The sequence below is a fragment of the Copidosoma floridanum genome, unplaced genomic scaffold (assembly GCF_036245765.1).
Source record: "Copidosoma floridanum isolate Cflo_tuat_1 unplaced genomic scaffold, Cflo_Japanese_pri ptg000007l, whole genome shotgun sequence".
In the NCBI taxonomy this organism is placed as follows: domain Eukaryota; kingdom Metazoa; phylum Arthropoda; class Insecta; order Hymenoptera; family Encyrtidae; genus Copidosoma; species Copidosoma floridanum.
Window position 1 is genome coordinate 10,967,748 of NW_028321884.1, and position 24,029 is coordinate 10,991,776.

Genomic DNA, 24,029 nt, shown 5'->3' on the forward strand with positions numbered 1-24,029 from the left:
ATTGATTACTAAAAAATTGTGTCGGGTAACAATCGATAACTACGTTCATATCTTATTTTTGTAACGCTTTACTCGCACGTTTTCCCACAAAACTTAAATGTGCCTGTAACTGTGCCTTACGCACTTCTATTAAAGCATTAAAAGAATAATTAATCGATGTACATTCGCTTATTAGAAAACGCTACAAAGTAATTGATTGGCTTCTATACTCCTTAGGAATAATAGTTTGTTCAAATAGTCAGCTTCGAGAGTATCGGAAAGTCGGACTTTTATTGATACAATACAAGAGAAATAAGAATGAATAAACGCCTGTTAATATTGCGTGCAGCCAATAAGCGTTTGTTAAAATAAATAATTAAACTATTTATAGATGAATACAACCAAATGCATGCAGTCTGGAAACTACTTTTTATTCCAAAAAGCTTCAAGAGTAAGTGTATTTAATAAAAAAAAATTGTATTTTTAAATAATCTACATTTGTTTTAGCTCAAAAGTCATATTGCTCGGTGTTCAGTAAATTGGTCAAGAATGAAAACAAAAAACTTCAGGCTTTCGTTAATAAGACCATTTTACTTGTATAATCGAATACTTGGAGTTGTAACTATGAATTTCAATGACGTTTCTGTAACTGGGAATTATTTTAAACATTGGTCGTTTAGTTATTCTTATTTGGGTATAGCATATAATATTGTCTTACTTATATTCCTAATCATAACGCAATATGTTTATTTAAAAGATTTTATAGGATCGGTTTTTAAAATGGGCCACCCGCTTCTCAGACTTTACAATGCAATTAGCTACATAATCATGTTTTTTGCGGTCAATTTTATTTTAATTCAAGCAATCTTCAAACAAAAAACAGCCATCAGTATTTTTATAAAATTGAACTCATTAAAACTATCGATTCAAGAACTGAAAACTACTGTAAATACTGATAAATGGATATTTAAAGACTTGAAACACTTATATTTTGTATTTTTTGAGTACATTTCAAAAATTATTATTCTGTTTGTGATTAACGATTCAGAATCACTAAGGTTTGTTTTAATAAAATTCGCTCATGGTTTGATAATAGATGCCGTAGTATGGCAATATGTATGTTTTTCTATCTTAGTTAGGGTTTTATTTAAAATAATTCGTCATCACTTGGAAAATGTTTTTGAAAATTCTACTAACGCGTTAAGCATTGACCCTGTCAGGGTACAAGAAAAAATTGCAACCATAAAAAAATTGCAAGACATGTACATGTCTTTGGCTGTAATATCAAAGGATCTTTCTGATTTTTACTCTCCATCAATATTTTTCTGTCTTGCGACTTATTTTATGACTCTATGGAATTGTTGCGACAATATCTTCCAGACGTTTAAAAACAATTTTTCTTTAGTATTATACGCAAAGCTAGAAATCCTAACAGTTTATTACATCTTTACTATGACCTATTTACTTATGAAGAGTGCTGGTTTAGCAATAGAACAGGTAACAAATAACTATTATTCATTAACTGTTTTTATTGATGAAATTTTTCAAAACTTATAAACGATTTAGAGTGAAAGGATTAATCATACATTAAATAATTGTTTGATCAATAACGACAGCATGAAATACAGCACTATAACAAATCAGGTACTAGTACGAAAATTAAGAATTGAAGTTGTATATAATTTAATAGTTATACAATTTTTTTTTAGCTTTTACTGTTTTCATATCAATGCAGAAGTACAAATATACGTTTCGAAGCTCTAAATATTTTTGAGATAAATGAATCGCTTTTTGTATCGGTGAGTAATAATCTTAAAAAACTTTACACAGCTCTTAATACTAAGTTAAAGTATACAAGAAAATTATTACATCTGTACTGAAAAGAATATTTTTTTATATTTTTAGATGGTAAGTATAATAGCAACGTATACAGTTTTTACGTCTCAGTTCTCAAATTCTGAATAACGCCATGTTGAAACAATAACGAGATTTCATCCGAAGCTACACAATTTTAAAATTGTCTTCTAAATAGCTGTACATTAACTGTAAATTCATAATTTTACAATACGTTGTTTAGTAACATTTGAAAAATTAATTTTTGTTTAGTATTAATCTAGTTATGTGTAAGTAATTTTAGTTTTTTTAAATGTATCCTTCTACTATGAAGCTTTTATTTTTCGGTTTTACTTTTTTCATAGCATTTACACCTCGCATACTATATAGCATGATCAGTATTCTACGCTGTATATTATAGTTTCAATTGTTTTTCAAATAAAAATGTAAAAAAATTTGATATTGTTGTAACATTTACATGTATATGGTTGCAATTGTATAAATTCATGGATTAGGTGAATAAAGATACAAATGAAAAATATTTCTTTTTTGTTCACATTTCACTAAAATTAAAACAAAACACTATTGTTGTTGCAGTACTTTGAATTCTCATCAAATTACTATGCAAAGAGTAACAATAAACATATAATTATTATTGTTTTGTTGTATGGTTGTTCAAAGATAAGGAAAAAGACAAGTACTATCTCAATTAAGTCTCAGCTAAGCAAAAGTGCTACATCATGAGGGTGCCATTCTGCAGGAATCTCGAACTCTTTTTAGTGAAAAAGAAGTTTAAAGAAATAATTTTTATTCTCAAAACTTTTTAGTGTGAGTAATCATATGATTTACTCTTAAACACCTAGGTTCACTCCTTAATTACTTAATTTCTCGTTCATTGATGCTCTTTTTAAATCGGATTGAAAAAAAAAACCCTTTTAAAGTCACAATTAATTTTTGAAATTGTTAGGGTAAGTAGCTACTTGATGGAAAATAAGTTATGTACCTAACCTAATATCTCTTTTATTGTGGTATTTTTTCACTTTTACCATCATCTACAAATTTCATGCTGCATAAATCTGCTAAATTTATTAGTTTCTGTTTTTTTTAACTCTCAATCATTGCCTTTCTCTTTTTCCTCCCTCACTGCGTGTCATTGTTATTACGTGAAGCGTAGATAAATAATTCAAGTTCTATAATAACATTGTACAATTTTTAATGTATAACTCGCATAACATCAGTTATTTGAGTCCGATAAACTACCGCTATATTTATGTTATTTAATAAATTATTCTTAATAAACAATTCATAGAAAAAATACCTGAATCATTCGAATAAAATCACAATCATATAAACGAGTTGATGCAGTCAACCCCAAAAGTTTAAGATATAAATTTTTCTTGGATAAAATTCAATAATAAAATAATTTTTGTTTGCAACTGTAATTGTAAAATTTTTATATATTATATTGGAATAGTCTATAATATTTGTTTGTTGACATTTTTTATCATTTCTCGATACGGCTACCTGCACGATGACTATGAACCATATACGACAAGAAATCAGATCATGAAAATTTACTCAATACTTACTGATACAAATTTTTATGCAGCTGTCGACTTCATCTTAATTCAAGCCATTCTTAAACAAAAAACAGCCATGACTATTTTGACAAAATTAAATTCAGTGAAAGAATCAGTGGGAGGATTGAATAAAAATGCTAGCATCAATAGATGCGTATTTAAAGAAATCAAATATGTTTCTATTATACTTTTCAAACATATTTATTACGTGATGAGGGTAATTTATGTAGAATTTCGTAGTTCGAGAATTTCAATAAAGCTTGCAATTACACTTATTCAACCTATGATAATAGATGTGATAGTACTTAACTATATATTTTTCAACATCTTAGTCAAAGTTTTATGCAAAAAAATTCGTTATAATATAAATGAAACTTTTGAAAAATCCACGAACATGTCAAGTACTACATTATGCGATCGCGATAACGAGCAAGAAAACTTGGCAGCGTTGATGAAATTACAAAAAACGTATACGTCATTGATTGAAATATCCAAAGATTTTTCGGTTTTTTACTCAATACCAATATTATCATGTATAGTTGTATATTTTATGACTAACTTAAGTTGTGGCCACTATATTCTTACGTGGTTAGCTTATGATGATTACGACACCAAAATATTATTCTACATGCCAGATTTAGTAATAATTCCTGACTCCTTCATTATGTTATTTTTACTAAGGAAAAGTGCAAGTGCAGCAATCGAACAGGTTATTCTTTGAAAAAAGTCAAATTTTTTATTTGTATGACGAAAAATTAACATAGTTTTTGTATGTCGTATAGTGCGAAAGGATTAGCCATACGTTGATCAAGTGTCTAATTGAAAACAGTGCTACGGAATACAAAAGTATAACGTATCGGGTAAGAATTAAAAAATAATTAATCCAAGCATATACTAATAAATTAACTTATTTAATTTTAGCTGTTACTTTTTTCATATCGATGCAGATCGAAAAGTTTGAGATTCGGAATCCTGAATGTTTTTCAATTAAACTTATCATTATTTGTGTCGGTAAGAATTTTTTCACTCATCTAATTTTAAAATCAAAAGAAAATCGAGTACGTTAAAGAAGAGCATAATTCTGTGTAAATTTATTAAAATATTAGCCTGCATTATTTTTTTCAGATGATAAGTTTACTCATATCATACTTGATTGTAGTACATAAATTCCAGCCATATTAAGATGAATACTATGTTTCTTATTGTAAGTATCTGAACCATTTAATTCATGTCAGTTTTTTGGAAAAATCATCACATTTTTACAGATGGAAAACGCAGTGGCACTAGTATCTGCACTAAAAACTTTAAGGTGGATGATGAATATTTTTTACGTTAACGGTTTTGAAAATTTTCGCAATGGTTTCTGAGCCACAAAATTTTGTAGTGGTCGACTTTATTTTTTAAGTAACTGCTGTGGAACAAACACCAACTATTGCTATTTTTGATAAATTTCATTTAACTATAGAATCAGTATCTTACCATCTTAATAATAATACACCACAATACACGAAAACATAAACAATTATACTCACAATTTTTCGTCTAGGCAAACGTATACACTTTTACCTATATAATTTTGACGTTTCCAACAATAATGCAAATATTTTTCAAACAATTTTTAACTTTTATTATATAATTTAAATAAATAATAAATAATGTAAAAGTATTTTTCAATCATATACATCACGTATCAGAATTATTATAAATGTACTTATAAAAAATATAATTCTACATTACGTATTATTTCAAATTATACAAACTTTAAACCAACGCAATTTTTTGTCCAGCTGTTTTTTTCAAAGGACAACTAGACCAATAGATACAAATGAAATAGTATAAGAAATCATTATCATGGTATAAATTTATTTTATTTTAAATTTTATAACAATTTAGTTTAGTTGATTTTTTAAAAACATAGCCGACAAATCTCGTGATCTGTCTTAAGTGATTCTCGAGATAATTCTACCATGAATAAGAAGGCTTGTACAATACTTTCCTCAATAAAATGACAACAGATGTAACAGTGCTGCAATATATATTTTTTACCATCCTAATTAACGATTTACTCAAAATTATTCATCATTTCATCAGCATTATTTTTGAAAAGGCTGTTAGGGTATTTATTTTCTCTGTCATGTCAATGAACAAGAAAAATTGATGATCATACCGAAATTGTGAAAAATATACTTATCATTGGTTGAAAAAAAACAAAACTTTAGATTTTTACCTTATCTTCATTGTGTGGTCATATTGTACCTTAATGTTATGTTGTAGGAACCAATAGACAATTTAACAATGGCTTTTTATGTCATAGTTTTCGTATCCGAGAATTTAACTGCGTTTTATTTATTTACATGTTATTAACAGTAAAATAAAGCGCAATCATTATTTCAGTATTTTAAATTCACGTTATATTGCTATACATTTCATCAGAAAAAAAAATTTTCAATTTTTCTTGTTTTATCAATGGATCATTTAAAGATTTATGAAACAGTGAATGCTATCACAATTGAGACTTGAGCGTAAATTACCATTAATCGAGGCTATTTGTACCAACTCATCCTTTGAAAAGTTCTTCATCTGACCTTGAATGAAGAGGAATACTATTTTTCCTACTTTGGACGTTTTTTTCACCTTCGGATGTTTACTGCGCTCTCAGTAGGAAAAATAGAGTTCGCACCTAGTGCGATAATTTTTAAATGAAATAATTTTAGTCCAAAGGTGTAATGGTGGTGATTTTTTTTTTTTTTTTTTTTTTCTTCAAAACCGAATGGTACAATCGATGTTTTTTTACATCTATACTACACAATGCACCAGTCCATCAGCAGCGCCCAAGAATAGTAGCAACACATGTATTTTTTGTGTACATACGTGGTCTCTAATAATAAGACTCAGCACAACACTGATGTACTTACTGGGTTTCATAATTTATTATACAATTCAGAAAAGTGGCAAGTATAATTAAAAGGCTCTTACCACTTATTGTAACTCATCACTCGTGCGTTTTACCACTTAAACCTGAATGTATTTTCGGGTTTCCTACACATTGTCACTTGTAATAGTAAATAATTAATAAGTTCAAGTAAGTAAAATTTCTTATTAAAAGTGTTTTCAGAAATCAATAAGCTTGTGTTCTTTTGATAGACTATTCGATAATCAGTCAAGTTCAGGACTTTGTTCAAGTGGGCCATACCGTCATCTGTATAATACAATGTTCAATAATATCAGTTAATTTTTTGCGAAGCTTGGCAATTTTTTTTTTTTTGTTATGTCCACTCTTATTTTTATAAAGTAAAACTTATATTGTATAAAAAGTATCTTTTATTCAAAAAAAACACTGTAACAGATAGTATAGTAAACAAAAATTATTTTTCTTAAAATAAATTATCTCACTAGTTCTCAGTTATAAACTTCTATTACTACGATGTTTGATAAATTAATGTCAAAAATGAAAATAACGAGTTGCAAGCTTTCATTACTAAAACTGTTTTATTTTTATAATCGAGTCCTTGGCACGACAACTTTAAATTTTAAGGAGATTTCCATAAAAAATAATATTTTCAAACGGTGGACGTTTAGTTATTCTTATATTGGAATAGTCTATAATATTTGTTTGTTAATACTTTTGATAATTTTACAGTACGCTTACCTGCATGATGCCTTCCTAACGCTGCCTAGCATGACAAATCTGATCATAAAAATTTATACATTACTTCTTGAAACATATTTGTTTATAACAGTCGACTTTATTCTTATTAGAGCAATTGTTAAACAAAAAGCGGCCATTACTTTTTTTACAAAATTGAATTTACTAATAGAATCAGTGAGCGTAGTAAATATAAATAAAAGGAATAATAAACGCATACTAAAAGAAATCAAATACGTTTCAATTATACTTCTCAAATATATTCATTACGTAAAATTAGTCATTTATTTAGCATTATATGGTATTGAATTACGGGTGGCCATAACTTGTGCAGTAGAACTAATTAATCGCATGATAATTGATGCGATAGTATTACAGTATATATTATTTAACATCTTAGTCAAATTTTTATTCAAAAAAATTCGTTATGATTTAAATAAAACTTTTAAAAAATCTACGAACATGCCAAGTATTACATTATGCGATCGCATTAACGAGCAAGAAAAATTGGCAACATTAATGGAACTACAAAGAATGTATACGTCATTGGTCGAAATATCGCATAATTTTTCAGATTTTTACTCTTTATTAGTATTTTTATGTATTGCTGTTTATTTTATTAACATCTTGAGTGAGGCTCACTCAATTCTTGTAATATTATCTTACCATAATTATATTGACGAAATACTAGCCTTATTGCCAGTTCTAGTAATAATTCCTGACTCCTTCATTATGTTATTTTTACTAACGAAAAGTGCAAGTGCAGCAATCGAACAGGTTATTCTTTGAAAAAAGTCAAATTTTTTATTTGTATGACGAAAAATTAACATAGTTTTTGTATGTCGTATAGTGCGAAAGGATTAGCCATACGTTGGTCAAATGTCTAATTGAAAACAGTACTACGGAATACAAAAGTATAACGTATCAGGTAAGAATTAAAAAATAATTCATCCAAGCATATACTGATAAATTAACTTATTTATTTTTAGCTGTTACTTTTTTCATATCGATGCAGATCTACAAGTTTGAGATTCGGAATCCTGAATGTTTTTCAATTAAACTTATTATTATTTGCGTCGGTAAGAGTCCATTTTAATTATTACATTTTAAATTGGAACTAAAAGAAAAACATAATTCTGTATAAATTATTATTCTGCATTATTTTTTTCAGATTATAAGTTTACTTATATCATATTCGATTTTAATATACGAATTCCTGCCATTTTTATAGATATAATACGCAGTGCCACTAGTATCTGCACTAAAAACTTTAAGGTGGATGATGAATATTTTTTGCGTTAAAATTGCTTTGTTTGTTGAGTGACATTTCAAATTTAATTTTAACCATCCAAAAACTTACTGAGGAAATAATTCTTCAAAAGAAATGATGCATGTTATGCTTTTCATGGAAGATTAAACAATTTAAAACATCAAACAATAGATACATTGTTAAGTACAACTGAATTATAAAATTTCAACTGTTCAAAAATCATCAATTTTGTATTCATGAAGGAAAAATAGTAATTTTCGTACCTGGAGACGCATTTCACCAGGTCAAGGACCCAAGGAACTTTTTGTGCTTGCTCTGATTTGACGGGCACTAGGTGGAGGATACACTACTTCATTTTTCAGATGATATGTGTAATATCATAAACAGTTGAATGTCAACACTAAATTCCTGTAGGTGCCATGTTATAATAAGTGTCAGATGATTGATAGCTACATACGTTTGAAATGTGTGACATTTAAATTATCACTATATTGTTACGTTTTTCCACTTCGTACAATAGCACTGTATTTTTTGTGTTGTTGACAAAATAATCTTTGTCTTCATAATTATTAAAATTTTTTTTAAATGTATACACATACCGTTAGCGAGACCGTTAGTTTAATATGCTTATTTCATTAAATAATAAAAATTAGATCTACTAAGAAATATATATTTATTTGTAAGTTAAATATTTTTAAAACCTAAAAATTTTTATTTAAAAATAGTTTTTTGCAAGTATTTGATGAATAATAACGATATGATACAACAGTACATTAATAATAAAAATGTAAAAAAAGCAATATAACTCGTTCCACATTAATTTGTCGGTATATTTTAATAAAAAGTAAAACAGCTGGCCTTATAATTTAATTTTCGACTTTTATGCGGTGCCAAGTCATTCGAGGCCGATAATTAATTTTTATTTTACTCATGACTCATGCATTTTACAGATTAATAAAAAATTTACTTCACTGCATATTGAATACTGTTACTCAAGAATTTGAAGAATTTATAAATCGATTTACATTTGTAGATGAAAAACTGTTCCTAAAAAAATTAAAGGGCTTCTATATCATTCTTCTATAATACTCGATCACAATCAGTCAGCAAGCATTTCGGTTAGTCGGACGTTACCAGTAAAATACAGAAATTCAACAAGAACACTTAGTATTGTGTAGCTTATCAACTTTTTGCAAATACGAACGGTCTAATTGTTCGTAAAGTTAATTATAAAATAACTTTACTTTGTAAATAATTAATTTATACTTATAAAAAAGCTGCAAAAGTGAATAAACTCGAGTAAACCAATTTTTCTTTAAATAAGTTACTTTTACTTTTTATGACTCAAAACTTGTATTGCTACAATGTTCAGTAAATTAATATCAAGATTGGGGAAAAAAAACTTCAAGCTTTCATTCCCAAAAGTATTTTATTTGTACAATCGTACACTTGGAACAATAGTTATAAATTTTAACGAGATATCAGTTGTGAATAATGGTTTTAAACGTTGGTCGTTTAGTTACTCGTACACGGGGATGGTCTATACTATGTGTTTCCTATCATTTTTAATCATAATACAATATTTTACCTTACGAGGTATGGTGAAATACCTTTTCCGAAGTAAAGATACATTATTTTTTAAAGCTTATTCGGTTATGGTAACGAGTGATACAATTATTTTCGTAGCAGTCGATATTCTTTTAGTTACAGCTCTTGTTAAGCAAAAAACAACTGTTACTACTTATGCAAAACTTATTTCAGTCATAGAATTATTAGGATTAAAAAAGAAGATGAATACTGATAAATGGACGTTACGAGGTATAACATATGTTTTTTTTGTACTTTTCAAGCATATTTTATACCTTTTATTACTGATTTATCATTCGTATAATAAAAATGTATGGGAACATAAATATTTTTCAAGAGAACTTATTCATCGTGTAATAATAGATGTGGTAGTGTTACAACATATTTTTTTTACCACCTTAATTAGAGGTTTACTCAAAATAATTTGTCATGATTTGAAAAATATTTTTGACAAGTCTACTAACACGGCAAATACTGACTTATTAATTTCTATCAACGAAGAAGAAAAATTGCTGACACTACTAAAATTGCAAACAATGTATACGTCATTATCCAAAGTATCGAAAGAGCTATCGAATTTTTATTCTTTGTTAATATTTCTTTGCATCGCTGTGTATTTCTTGACTCTTTTGCGTTGCTCTTATAGCGCTATAGTTTTAATGTACAATGGTCATCTATTAATAACATCTATGTCAGATCCAATAATATTTTCCGACATCTTAATTATGACCTATTTATTAACAACGTCTGCTGGTTCAGCTATCGAACAGGTGATACAAAATTATTAATTTAAGACTTTTATCATAGTGACACCCATCATATACAATAATTATAAATTACGCAGAACCGAAGGATCAACCAGACGTTGATCAATTGTTTGATGTACAATGATGGAGTGAAAGACAGAAGTGTAGCGTATCAGGTAAAAATTAAAAACAAAACCTGATAATTAGAAGTAATTCAAAAATCAAAACGTTTGTTTTTAGCTGTTACTATTTTCTTATCGATGCCAAACTACAGATATCAGATTTAAAGTTGTGGATACTTTTCAAATAAATGAATCATTACTCGTAGCGGTACGTGATTTTTTAAATGAAATAAAATAAGATAGTTCCAAGTAATGGAAACATGCGAGGAAAGTGTTTATTGTGTTATTGTTTTCAGATGGTCGGTACGACAATATCATACATAGTTATAATACATACATTTCTGGAGTAGTATCGTATCAAAATCATCATCAGAGAATTGCTAACTACAAAATTCTAAAATGTGACTCTTGGAAGTAATCTTAGATTTATCATACTTTGAAAACCTCAATATCCCTCTTATAATGTACAAAAAAAATTTTTACGTAAAAAAATTTATGACTCTTAAATAGTTAGTATGAATTGGTATTATACATATCCTCATCATTACCTACATTTTTGTACTTCGTTAAGCAATATAAATTAGTTAGAACATGACAAATAGCTTTACTCTATTGTATGTTCTATTTCTCCCTTTTTGCATATATATTTTAAAATCATCCTAAAGCTTCATTAATATCTTAGTATTTTACTAACAAAGGAAATATTATTTAACTGCAAAATTAGGTAATCCTACGTATGATCGTTAGCTTGAAAGAAGTCAAACAATGTCAACATTTTTTTTTTGTTTAAACACAATGGCATTTGTTATTGAGCTGTTTAGAAAACCGCAGTGAACATAATATATATAGTCAGGCTTTGTGGCTAAGCACTTAAGAATTCGAGTTCAATGCACACAGTTATGTATAAAAAATGTAACTGTTAATAGATTGCCGAAGTAGTATATACCAAACAAATGTGGATTATTTGCTAATATTGCACGTGTATAAAAATAAAGTAGTTGCTTTGACATACTAATAAAGTATCATTTCAGAGATACCTATTTTTATATTTATTCCATTTATTGGAAAAGTTGTTGCTAAGTATCTGTAATTGTTAGTTGAAAAAGTATTTGGTACGTTTTTAATTTTTAATTTTTTTTGTACATCGATATTACACAATAGTCCATCAATAGTACGAAATATTAGAAATAACTTTATTTTTATTGTTCTACTTAAATGCTTAAATAACAATCTGCTGCAAAGCACAGCAATATTTTTCATAATTTAGTATAGAAGTTCAGGAGGTGGGTATTAAGTGATTACAAGACTAATAGGTGCTTTTGTGACTATCACCCATACGTTTTACCTGTGAAACCTAAATTGACGTTGCTGTATCTTGTGTGCTGTCACTGGAGCATCCATGTATTTCACGAATCGATGTGCACTTATCTAATGAAAAAGTATGATGTACCAAAATAGTACTATAGTAATGCCAAATAGTCGATTTTATTAAACCATATAAGTAGAATATTTATACTTTTGGACGTCAATTTTCCAGTAAAAAATAATTTGTAAACTTGCCGCAAATAGCACAGACAATGTCAACTTTTTATTTTGTATCTATTAAATAAGTTGCGGCTGGTTTATGATAATTTAAATGGCTCTACTATAAATAGTAATAATTATTTGGATCAGCGCCATCTAGCGGTCTTTATTTTTTGGCCAAAAGTGGCTCCTAAACTTTTGAACCCGAGCTTTAGCGATTAGAGCCATTTAGTCAATTATAAACCAGCCGCAACTCGTGATTAAGCTATAAAATAAAAAATAAACAATACGTGTGTTTTTGGCGGCAAGTTAACAATCTATTTTCTACTAAAAAATCGACATCTTATGTATTCATACTTTTGAAGATAAATTTTCGAGCATAAGATAAATTATTAATTTGCCGCCAAAAACACATGTATCGTTATTTTTTCATTTTATAGCTTCACCATGAGTTGCGGCTGGTTTATAATTCATTAAATGGCTCTAATCGCTAAAGCTCGAGTTCAAAAGTTTAGGAGCCACTTTTGGCCAAAAAATAAAGACCGCTAGATGGCGCTGATCCAAATAATTATTACTATCTATAGTAGAGCCATTTAAGTTATTATAAACCAGCCGCAATTGATTGTATGGTTGTAAAATAAAATGTTAACGTTATTTGAGTTATTTGCGGCGAGTTTACAATATATCTTTCACTCGAAAAAATTAAAGAGAAACAATGCATCCTCTGCAGGTACGTTAAGCGACGTTTCAGGTTACTTTTCAACAATATTAACTTAAAAAGCTTACAAAGTTAATGAATGCCATCAACAAAAAGGAGCAGACTATCCAACTTCATTAAACGTTTCGACCACCAATAAATGAGTACGCTTTTTGTGTTTGAGAGCAACAATCCAGTAATTGAGACAACCGACAACATTTGCTGGAACTATTTGTCTTCTTGTCCATCATTAATTCCTATAGAGAATTAATAATTGAATTGTGATGGCTTTGTTTCATTCAAATGTTTCTTATCTTAAAAATTTTGTAGCATCAATTGGAAAATTGATACCTTTATTCAAAATACTAATAAGTGACAAGGAAGTTCATACTAATTATTATTAAAGTATACAAGTATCTATAAGCTTGACGAATAATGGGATAAAAACATCGTTTATTCATGTAACTCAATAAATATACTGTGCCAATGATTTACATGCATAAGTATATGGCTAATAGTATAAAAAAAGAAAGTCAACCACTTTTTTTCTTTTAATATCTAATGTGAACAATGCTCCAGTTTCTTAATGAATTTTTTTCTGCAATAAATTATCACAAAATTAATGAAAAAATTAAAAATGTTTTTAAATGTATAACTATTATGTTATATCTACCATTGAGCTGAAGATTTCAACAATCAAATCTGGTCTTGTAGCTTTTAGCTTTTCATATCCTGCTGTTCCCGTCACTTGTGCTATTATACATTCAAAGCAATATACTCCATGACCTTTATTTTCAATGTGCTGGCATCGTGATCAACTGCTGTCAACAAAAGGCTTAAATCATTAGAAATATTTAATCCATGGAGAAAATTATTAGTATTCGATTCAAGATTTTCAACTTTGACACTATAGATGTAATTTAATATTTTTCACACATCACCTCATAAATAAAACCATTGATTTCTCACAGTGCTTCACAGTCACACGAAGAGTCTCCTAAGAATGGAGCATTACATCTCACCAAATAAAAAATACATTTATTTGATTTATTACAGAGAAGTAAATTTCAAGTGTCATAAATAAACAAAGAACCCAACCTCCATTCGTTAACCGCCAATTGTAAACTTGCCGCAAATAGCACAGACAATGTCAACTTTTTATTTTGTATCTATTAAATAAGTTGCGGCTGGTTTATGATAATTTAAATGGCTCTACTATAAATAGTAATAATTATTTGGATCAGCGCCATCTAGCGGTCTTTATTTTTTGGCCAAAAGTGGCTCCTAAAATTCTCAATCAGAGCAGTCAGGATTAGAGCCACTTAATCAATTATAAACCAGCCGCAACTTATGATGAAGCTATAAAATAAAAAAATAACAATACATGTGTTTTTGGCGGCAAGTTAACAATCTATTGTATGCTCGAAAATTTATCTTTAAAAGTATAAATACATAGGAGGTCTAATTTTGGCAGAAAATAGATTGTTAACTTGCCGCCAAAAACACATGTATTGTTATTTTTTTATTTTATAGCTTCATCATAAGTTGCGGCTGGTTTATAATTGATTAAGTGGCTCTAATCCTGACTGCTCTGATTGAGAATTTTAGGAGCCACTTTTGGCCAAAAAATAAAGACCGCTAGATGGCGCTGATCCGAATAATTATTACTATTTATAGTAGAGCCATTTAAATTATCATAAACCAGCCGCAACTTATTTAATAGATACAAAATAAAAAGTTGACATTGTCTGTGCTATTTGCGGCAAGTTTACAATTGGCGGTTAACGAATGGAGGTTGGGTTCTTTGTTTATTTATGACACTTGAAATTTACTTCTCTGTAATAAATCAAATAAATGTATTTTTTATTTGGTGAGATGTAATGCTCCATTCTTAGGAGACTCTTCGTGTGACTGTGAAGCACTGTGAGAAATCAATGGTTTTATTTATGAGGTGATGTGTGAAAAATATTAAATTACATCTATAGTGTCAAAGTTGAAAATCTTGAATCGAATACTAATAATTTTCTCCATGGATTAAATATTTCTAATGATTTAAGCCTTTTGTTGACAGCAGTTGATCACGATGCCAGCACATTGAAAATAAAGGTCATGGAGTATATTGCTTTGAATGTATAATAGCACAAGTGACGGGAACAGCAGGATATGAAAAGCTAAAAGCTACAAGACCAGATTTGATTGTTGAAATCTTCAGCTCAATGGTAGATATAACATAATAGTTATACATTTAAAAACATTTTTAATTTTTTCATTAATTTTGTGATAATTTATTGCAGAAAAAAATTCATTAAGAAACTGGAGCATTGTTCACATTAGATATTAAAAGAAAAAAAGTGGTTGACTTTCTTTTTTTATACTATTAGCCATATACTTATGCATGTAAATCATTGGCACAGTATATTTATTGAGTTACATGAATAAACGATGTTTTTATCCCATTATTCGTCAAGCTTATAGATACTTGTATACTTTAATAATAATTAGTATGAACTTCCTTGTCACTTATTAGTATTTTGAATAAAGGTATCAATTTTCCAATTGATGCTACAAAATTTTTAAGATAAGAAACATTTGAATGAAACAAAGCCATCACAATTCAATTATTAATTCTCTATAGGAATTAATGATGGACAAGAAGACAAATAGTTCCAGCAAATGTTGTCGGTTGTCTCAATTACTGGATTGTTGCTCTCAAACACAAAAAGCGTACTCATTTATTGGTGGTCGAAACGTTTAATGAAGTTGGATAGTCTGCTCCTTTTTGTTGATGGCATTCATTAACTTTGTAAGCTTTTTAAGTTAATATTGTTGAAAAGTAACCTGAAACGTCGCTTAACGTACCTGCAGAGGATGCATTGTTTCTCTTTAATTTTTTCGAGTGAAAGATATATTGTAAACTCGCCGCAAATAACTCAAATAACGTTAACATTTTATTTTACAACCATACAATCAATTGCGGCTGGTTTATAATAACTTAAATGGCTCTACTATAGATAGTAATAATTATTTGGATCAGCGCCATCTAGCGGTCTTTATTTTTTGGCCAAAAGTGGCTCCTAAACTTTTGAACTCGAGCTTTAGCGATTAGAGCCATTTAATGAATTATAAACCAGCCGCAACTCATGGTGAAGCTATAAAATGAAAAAATAACGATACATGTGTTTTTGGCGGCAAATTAATAATTTATCTTATGCTCGAAAATTTATCTTCAAAAGTATGAATACATAAGATGTCGATTTTTTAGTAGAAAATAGATTGTTAACTTGCCGCCAAAAACACACGTATTGTTTATTTTTTATTTTATAGCTTAATCACGAGTTGCGGCTGGTTTATAATTGACTAAATGGCTCTAATCGCTAAAGCTCGGGTTCAAAAGTTTAGGAGCCACTTTTGGCCAAAAAATAAAGACCGCTAGATGGCGCTGATCCAAATAATTATTACTATTTATAGTAGAGCCATTTAAATTATCATAAACCAGCCGCAACTTATTTAATAGATACAAAATAAAAAGTTGACATTGTCTGTGCTATTTGCGGCAAGTTTACAAATTATTTTTTACTGGAAAATTGACGTCCAAAAGTATAAATATTCTACTTATATGGTTTAATAAAATCGACTATATGGCACTACTTAGTAGTGACAGTGATTACTATATTACTACACATCACTTCACGTATGTCTTACACTGTGCTCTTCAGAAGAGCAGCCTCTTCTCTTTGACTCTTTTCTAAGATTTACCTCACAAAACAATGATTGATTAACATCGTATGGATGCCAAATTGATGCCAAATTCTATCACTAAGACATCTTTTAGTTATCAGTTGTCAAAATGTTATCTTCACACAATTTGACATCCATATCCATACGATGTCAGTATTATTAATGTTTTGTCGGTACCCCTAAAACTTTTAATTTAATATTTAATAGCAGAATCACGAGATGGCGCTGATCGTAAACTAATCGCCTGCCCTGCCTATGTCAAATGCATGCCGGAGTCTGGAATCCGTCTGTCTACATTTTTTTTATTTTATTAACATATTTTCAAAACACTTAATAAAATCAATTAAAATTTGTTGAAATGACAACTTTATTGGATAAAAAAAAATTTGAATGTCGGTAAGAGTTGTGTTTTAAATTTTATTTTCTTGTCTTGTCAAGTCTAACCAAAAATATTTTTCTATTAAATTTGCTTTTATTTAATAAATTACTGAAAAATGAATTAACAACTTGGTAATATTCATTACCTGTACTTTTAGAGTTAGCTCTGTTTTAAACAAAAACGTAAAAAGCTATGGAAAGCAGTTTATGTTTGACAGTGACAGTGAAACCTGTTGGAACTCTGATTCTGTAAGTGAAGGATTTATTTCTCCTTTTTTTTAAAGACATTTAAATCATCTGTTACATTTTAATACTTTTAATTATGATAATACCTAATAAAAAAGTACATCAACAGGGAAGTCCACAATGGGTTCTAGTAAGTTTCCCAGAAGAAGTTTGTTTGTCTCTCGTACAAATTCAATTCCAAGGTGGTTTTGCTGGTCTAAAGTGTTATCTGGAAGCTGGTCCAGATACCAAAGATTTGGGTCATGTTGAAAATATATATCCAGAAGACATAAATTCTATCCAGGAGTTTAAATTAAGTTCACCAGTGAAGTCCAAAGTGTTTAAAATAGTTTTTGAAACCAGCACTGATTTCTTTGGCAGGATTGTTATATACCAACTGTCACTATTCTCGTGACATGTCATGAATCAATGTTAAGATAACATGTATAATATAAGTATTATGTCTAATGGCCTCAGATTTTGTAAATTGTGTTGTACATATTTTTATAGAATTTTATAATGAAATGTATTTCATCAGTTTTATGAGCAAAGTTCAACTCAATTGATATTAATCTACGTTGGTTTTAAAACTAATTATATATTATTTTGAAATAAAGTACAAATTTGCAATTGAGAGTCTATTACACTTTGTAGAGCCAATGAAACGCTTTTTTTTGACAAAATAATTTTAAAAAAAACAAACACAACAATAAACCAACACAAATTTACCATTGAGTCCATCATCATGCATTTTTTAATACATGGTCTTGTGGTCACGTCGTCAGTACACTGTCAGCAGTCGCGCGCCAATAAAGTTTATTTTTTATTATTGATCACCTACTGGATCTTAGTATGTGATTTTGTTGGTGCTCAAAGTTAATTGTGCGTAAAACCTGTACTTAAAGTAGAGATAATCGATTTTTCCAATTTATCACAGTTTGTCAGCTGTAAAAATAAACGAACGACAACATCGTTAATCACAAAGACGAGTTGAAACACTGGATCATACCACTCTTTGGAGTTTGAAAAGTGTATTTATTGTTATTGGGACAAACACGTATTGCTGTCTAACATCAGGACGTTGGCATGGTTGAAAACGATAACAAGGCCGAGGTTGACATTTTTCGTGATACCTACATCAGATATTTAGGTAATTATTCATATTCATTAAATCACCTCACTTAATTCAATAGTCCTTTTTTTTTTGTTTTGCTAAAATTATAATATTGGTTCAAGTGCACATAAAATCATCAACAGTACATGTAAAAACACAATAGCTCTTCATCCTGTATAATTTTTATCTCCGCTTGTAGGTTACACCAATGAAGTTGGAGAGGCATTCAGAAGTATTGTCCCAAAATCCATTGTGTGGGGCAGCTACGTGGTTGCCTGTGGATATGTGCTTGCAGACACATTCGACAAAGGACTGCTTGCCTTCAAAGTATGTCTTAAATGTTCACCAATCAAAATCGATGTATTAATTTCTCTATTTATCATACCAATTTTAGGTTGACACCTCACCAAACAGGACAAAACGCATATGTCTCTCGACAGCGGACACACTACTGTGGCAGGGATTTGCATCGGTCATAATACCAGGTTTGACAATAAATAGGCTTTGTGCGGCTGTTCGCTTCGCACAAAACAAGTCTGTAAAACCAATGCTACGGAGTCCTTGGATTTCAACTGTGATAGGTCTGGCATCCATACCTGTGATAATTCACCCTATAGATTTGTTAGTTGAGAATTCTATGAACGCTACTTTTAGAGAGTGGACCGGCTACAAGCCACTGAAGTCTTAGGAATTCAAAGTATCACGTATTGTACGAAATTGTAGAAACTCTCTATAGCAAAAAAAGCCTTTAGATTATTGTAATTGAAGGTTTAAAGTACTGAGAAAAGTTACATGAGGATGGGATTGATGATTCTCTATTTACAATGTAATCGTGTGTACAATGAACTTTTAATACTTTGCCATATTTTGACGTAATTGTCAGCTATGCACCTGACAGTTGTGAGACAATACTATTTATACCAACGATTGGCACAGTGTGATGTAAAACTTTTTGAAATTTTTCCCAATCATGAATGTTAAAGATTATTAAAATATATTTTTATATACATGTTTTAAATTTTATTGTGCACGCAATTTTATGTAATAATTAAAATTGTAATTTAATCTTTAAATATTTGTTTTGTAAAAACTGAAAATATATTTTTACAGCTTACAATTAATGTTATACCTAATGTAATCAAAAGATAACAGCAAACTTACAGGAATATTTAATTTTAATTCCATATAATATTTCAAGTTGAAAAGGAATGGCGTATAAAATTTGTTAGATTTATTAAATTTATTAGACCATGCCTGGAGCATAAACAAAAAACCAAAGTTGAGTCTTTTTTTAAAGTTTTTAGCATTCCATATTTTGTATCATTTATAAAAATGTCGAAGGAAAATAAAGTATTAAAAGTTTAAGCTACTACTTTAGTGCCTAGCACTCTAAACTTGTAGATATATGTATTAAAATAATGAAATTTGCCTCTTTAAGTGTTCAATGAAAGTATCATGCATAAATAAATATATATCGTTAACTATTTTTATAAAAGTTCGTTACTAAAAATCCCTATTGTTATATGAATGAATTATTTTATGTAATCAATAAATTAAAACCACAATTTAACGTTACAATGAAATCAGAGTTAAAAGCAAATACTTTACTTGATTATTTATTTTTTGGTATGTTTAATGTATATTTTTTTTAAGTACTTTTTTTTTATAAATTCTAAACAATTTGTTTGTATTTTTATTTTTTGACTAAATCTCTCGTTAAGTACATAAAATACTGTATTAAAAGTTCTTTTACAATAGTGTTTTTAATTTAGTAAAATTATAGTAAAGCTACATTTATTTTTGCAACAATCAATATATCACAGAAAAATATTTTAACGAAACAATAAAAACATGGAAAGTAAACTTTTCCTTCAGAGATTGAATGCTATTTAAAAAAAAATTATTTACAAGTAAGCAGTAATTAATATAAAATGAGTTTACTATGTGAAAAAAATCGAATCATTTAACGTTCGATTCGTTTGTTTCCTGAACAGATACAGTTGGATGTAAAAAGCAAGTGCATTTAAATACAGTTGGGATAAAAATTAATTATACATCAAGAACTGTACGTGTAATTATTTATTTAACTATTATCATTATTTTATCTTTTGGCATTCAAATCTAAAGTAAAAAAAATTTTCATCAGAGATGGTATTACATAGGTAGAAGTAGAATATGATACAGTTAGAGCTATTATTTACAACATGTAATTTATTACTTTAGTTAATATTGGGAGTTAATACTTTAATTAATTAATTTTTGTATAATTAAAAAATCGTAGTAAATCTAAGCAATACTCACTGATATTATACAAATAATGATTCGATTATTTTAAAAACATTCAGACCTTCGAATCTATAAATATTTATCCTTACGCATGTATAGCTAGAAATAATTTTTTTTATTTTTCAATTATTCATAACTTCAACATAACATTTTTAAAATCCTATTTGATATGTTATCATTTTTCATTTCACAGTATGATCATGCATTGAACGATTTTTTTTGTCATCTGATAAACGAGTTATTGAGAAAAATATTCCATTGCATCCATTGGTTCGTAGAGATATAAATAACAATTCATCTGAGCAATCACTTAAAAAGTGTTGTTAATAAAAAAAAAATATACATATTATATTTATGTATTGCAATGAAAAATTAATACCAGCGTGATTCTTACTCTCAGAATTTCTTGAAGGAATTTTACTTTCGTCTCGGTATAATAGATAAAAAGTAACGTTGCGAACAACTCATTTTCTTCATATCATATGTGAAATCATATTATCACTCTTGCTTGTGAGAAAATAATAAACTACAAAACAGTTAAACAACGCTCGAGATTGAAAAAATTTTTTCGCTCAACATGTACATGGAAAGAAAATTTTTTACAATCTAGTAAAATGTCAGTCACGAGAGCGCAGAGAGAGAGACAGAGACGAATAAACGACATGTGTATTTTCTTGACAGCTCATTGTGCAACGTCGCTGCTGTGAGAAAAATCTTTGAAAATCGTCCGAAACATCAAAAGAAGAAGGTAAGGTGTCAATAACTTGGATTCTTACTCCTTTTTTAAATTAATGTAACATTTTATTGCAACGTATGAATAGGGAATGAGGAGGTCCTTATTAAAACGATTCTAATGTTGTTACTTCCAAAGACGGAAAAAATTTTTTTATTCAAATCATAATATATTATATATAACAAAGTACGATAAAAACGTGTCATTCATCAATTTCTATACAGCTATCTTAATTAGACAACGTTTCGCATGCAAGGCACGATTACCATGTTAAATAGCAAACTGTACAATAAAAATAGTGATAAAATGTTAAATTTTATTTACTGAAGATTTTTATACATGGTTTATAATGAAAAGACGTATTTTGTGATTAAATTATTCGTTGATCATTTCATCCTCATGAAAACATTGTATAAAATATATAACTAATACAAAAACATTTTTTTTTTCTTTTCTTTTTTTTTTAAATCTGTAACTTTTCTGTTCATTTATGCTATACTTACTTAGTACATATTTTCTTATAATATGTAAAAAAAAATCGAACGATTTTGTATTTATATACTTTTTATTATAATGTGGTTACACTTTTTTCTTTTAATTAGAAAAATATATGTCATGTATGGAGTACACCAGTATTTATCAACGAAGCATCAATTTTTTTTTTTTTTTTAATTCACAAAGTATACATTGATTGTCAAAAACTAGAAAAAAATAAACAGCTTTACTATAATATGTATTATAGATCAAAAATTATATACTCGTGTGAGAGCGATAAATCAACATCTCCTGCATAGGTATACCAATCTACTATCTACGCATCGAAGCATTATTAGCTAGTCTTTCTAGCTCATTGAGCCGAAAAATATTTCCGATGTGCCTTAGACTCAGACACACGTTATCGCACAAGCTTAAAAAAATAGGGTATTTTTAGTAGCATACGCAAAGCCATTATCAACTGAATATCGAGAATTCAACATCATATTATCCATAAATTTTACCTTTATAATCTTGAATTAAGTTTGGTTTAAAAATAAAATTAGTTTACACTCAATCATGACGTATACGTTTTCCATTCGAGTGCAACCGTATTTCTTCACGAGTCATAAATATTTAATATATTTTACCAGTTTTTATCATGATTTTTGAAAAAATACATATTACTTCAATTTCCTTTTCAATATTTTTTTTAATTCGCCTAACTCTAAAACGTTCCACATTTTTCTTTTTTGTTTCCCTCCTACTTATCTTTACATTTTTTCACTCCTACACCATAAAATTATACAACAACGATAGATCCTCGTACTTAAGTTCTCTACAAAATATATTTCTTTTTTTTGTATAGATTGTAGAGTACTCTTAAATAACTATACTGAACGGGGGGTGGTCTCCTTGATTTTCGAAAGTTTTAAAACAAGATAGAGAAGTAAAGAATGACGACATATTGATCCACGATAAATCTAAAAATTTAAGACCAATTACCTGTAAATCATCCAATTTTTTTAAAAAAAGAAGCCATACGGTACCATTGGAGTATATACTTTTATAGTTATAAAAGTCGAGAACGGCTTATTACATTTATTCTTGAGTTTTCTACCACATATAGCAAGTAGAAAAAATGAAGGAAAAAAAAAAAAAAAAAATCAAGGCTGTTGACACAGGCATAAACCTGTAGCTCGTGAAAAAAGCCATAAAACTTGGTGTCCTTGCACACACTGCGTATGCACATCACACCAATGCTCATTCGACGCGCGACGAGTCTTTTCGGAAAAGCTCGGGCACACCGTGTAGTAACACATATATATACACACGCGTACGGATGGAGCTGTTTTCATTCCCCAGGGATGGTATACGAAGGGTCTCGCGCAAACAGAGGGAGAGCTAGGGTAGGTACACGAGCTTTTCGAGTGGAGGAATTCCCGCCACCGGGTGGGAGATCGATTCCCCCCGTGCGTCCCTTGGAGTCTGACGTTACACACGACGACAAGGGATGAAGTTGAAGCCAGTGCTTTTGATTTGCTGAACAGTCGCTTGGGATTGCGGGCACTGCGTTGGCTCGGGAAACTTTTTATTTTCAAATGCCGGATGATTTTTGCTCGAGTTTGATGACTTTCGTTGTTGGATGTTACTTGTGGACGCAGGTTTTTATTGAGGGTGTATTGGTGAGTCCTTGGAGACACATCTTTCTATCAGCAGTGCAAATGAAATATATACTTGATACGTGTTTAACTGTGTGATGTGTTGTGTCAACGGAATTTAAACATAAATGCAAAAACAATGTAATGAAATGTATTTGAAAAATTCTGCACATTGTTAAGTTTTTTAAAAAGAATAATTCATGATGTACAGGGTGTATAGTGACCATTTTTTTTTTAAGTTTACAAAGTGATCTCGGCCACATGTTTTTGCTTGAGTCTCATTTCCTTTTGTAAACTTTTAATTTCCTTTGATACTTTATTTTCATCGAAAACGTGAAAACACGAGTCGAGAAATTTAAACAAGTCAAAAAATTGAATACCAAACTCAGGCATGCGCAAAAAATATAATCCCACGGTTTCATCAAGCAACGCTTAA

At 29.1% G+C, this 24,029-nt stretch overlaps 2 protein-coding genes across 2 annotated transcripts; both read left to right on the forward strand.

The window, feature by feature from the left end:
- Positions 1-16,979: 16,979 nt before the first annotated feature.
- Positions 16,980-17,792, forward strand: LOC106639042 (nuclear receptor 2C2-associated protein). Its single transcript, XM_089588513.1, has 3 exons — positions 16,980-17,118; positions 17,259-17,349; positions 17,456-17,792. Exons 1-3 carry the CDS (start codon positions 17,081-17,083, stop codon positions 17,738-17,740), a joined length of 414 nt encoding a protein of 137 aa, XP_089444639.1. The 5' UTR covers positions 16,980-17,080; the 3' UTR covers positions 17,741-17,792.
- Positions 17,793-17,996: 204 nt separating this feature from the next.
- On the forward strand, positions 17,997-19,482 carry LOC106639070 (mitochondrial fission process protein 1). The gene is made up of 3 exons (XM_014352511.3): positions 17,997-18,475; positions 18,639-18,766; positions 18,834-19,482. The coding sequence occupies exons 1-3, from the start codon at positions 18,412-18,414 to the stop codon at positions 19,125-19,127; spliced, it is 486 nt and encodes a 161-aa protein (XP_014207997.2). The 5' UTR covers positions 17,997-18,411; the 3' UTR covers positions 19,128-19,482.
- Positions 19,483-24,029: the final 4,547 nt, after the last annotated feature.

Excerpts from the sequence above, each read along its gene's own strand:
- LOC106639042 (XM_089588513.1), top strand. The coding sequence starts at position 17,081 with ATGACAACTTTATTGGATAAAAAAAAATTTGAATGTCG. Across the intron at positions 17,119-17,258 it reads AAAAAAAAATTTGAATGTCG|AGTTAGCTCTGTTTTAAACA; the intron begins GTAAGAGTTGTG and ends CTGTACTTTTAG. Across the intron at positions 17,350-17,455 it reads CCTGTTGGAACTCTGATTCT|GGAAGTCCACAATGGGTTCT; the intron begins GTAAGTGAAGGA and ends GTACATCAACAG.
- LOC106639070 (XM_014352511.3), top strand. The coding sequence starts at position 18,412 with ATGGTTGAAAACGATAACAAGGCCGAGGTTGACATTTTTCGTGATACC. Across the intron at positions 18,476-18,638 it reads TACCTACATCAGATATTTAG|GTTACACCAATGAAGTTGGA; the intron begins GTAATTATTCAT and ends CTCCGCTTGTAG. Across the intron at positions 18,767-18,833 it reads AAGGACTGCTTGCCTTCAAA|GTTGACACCTCACCAAACAG; the intron begins GTATGTCTTAAA and ends TACCAATTTTAG.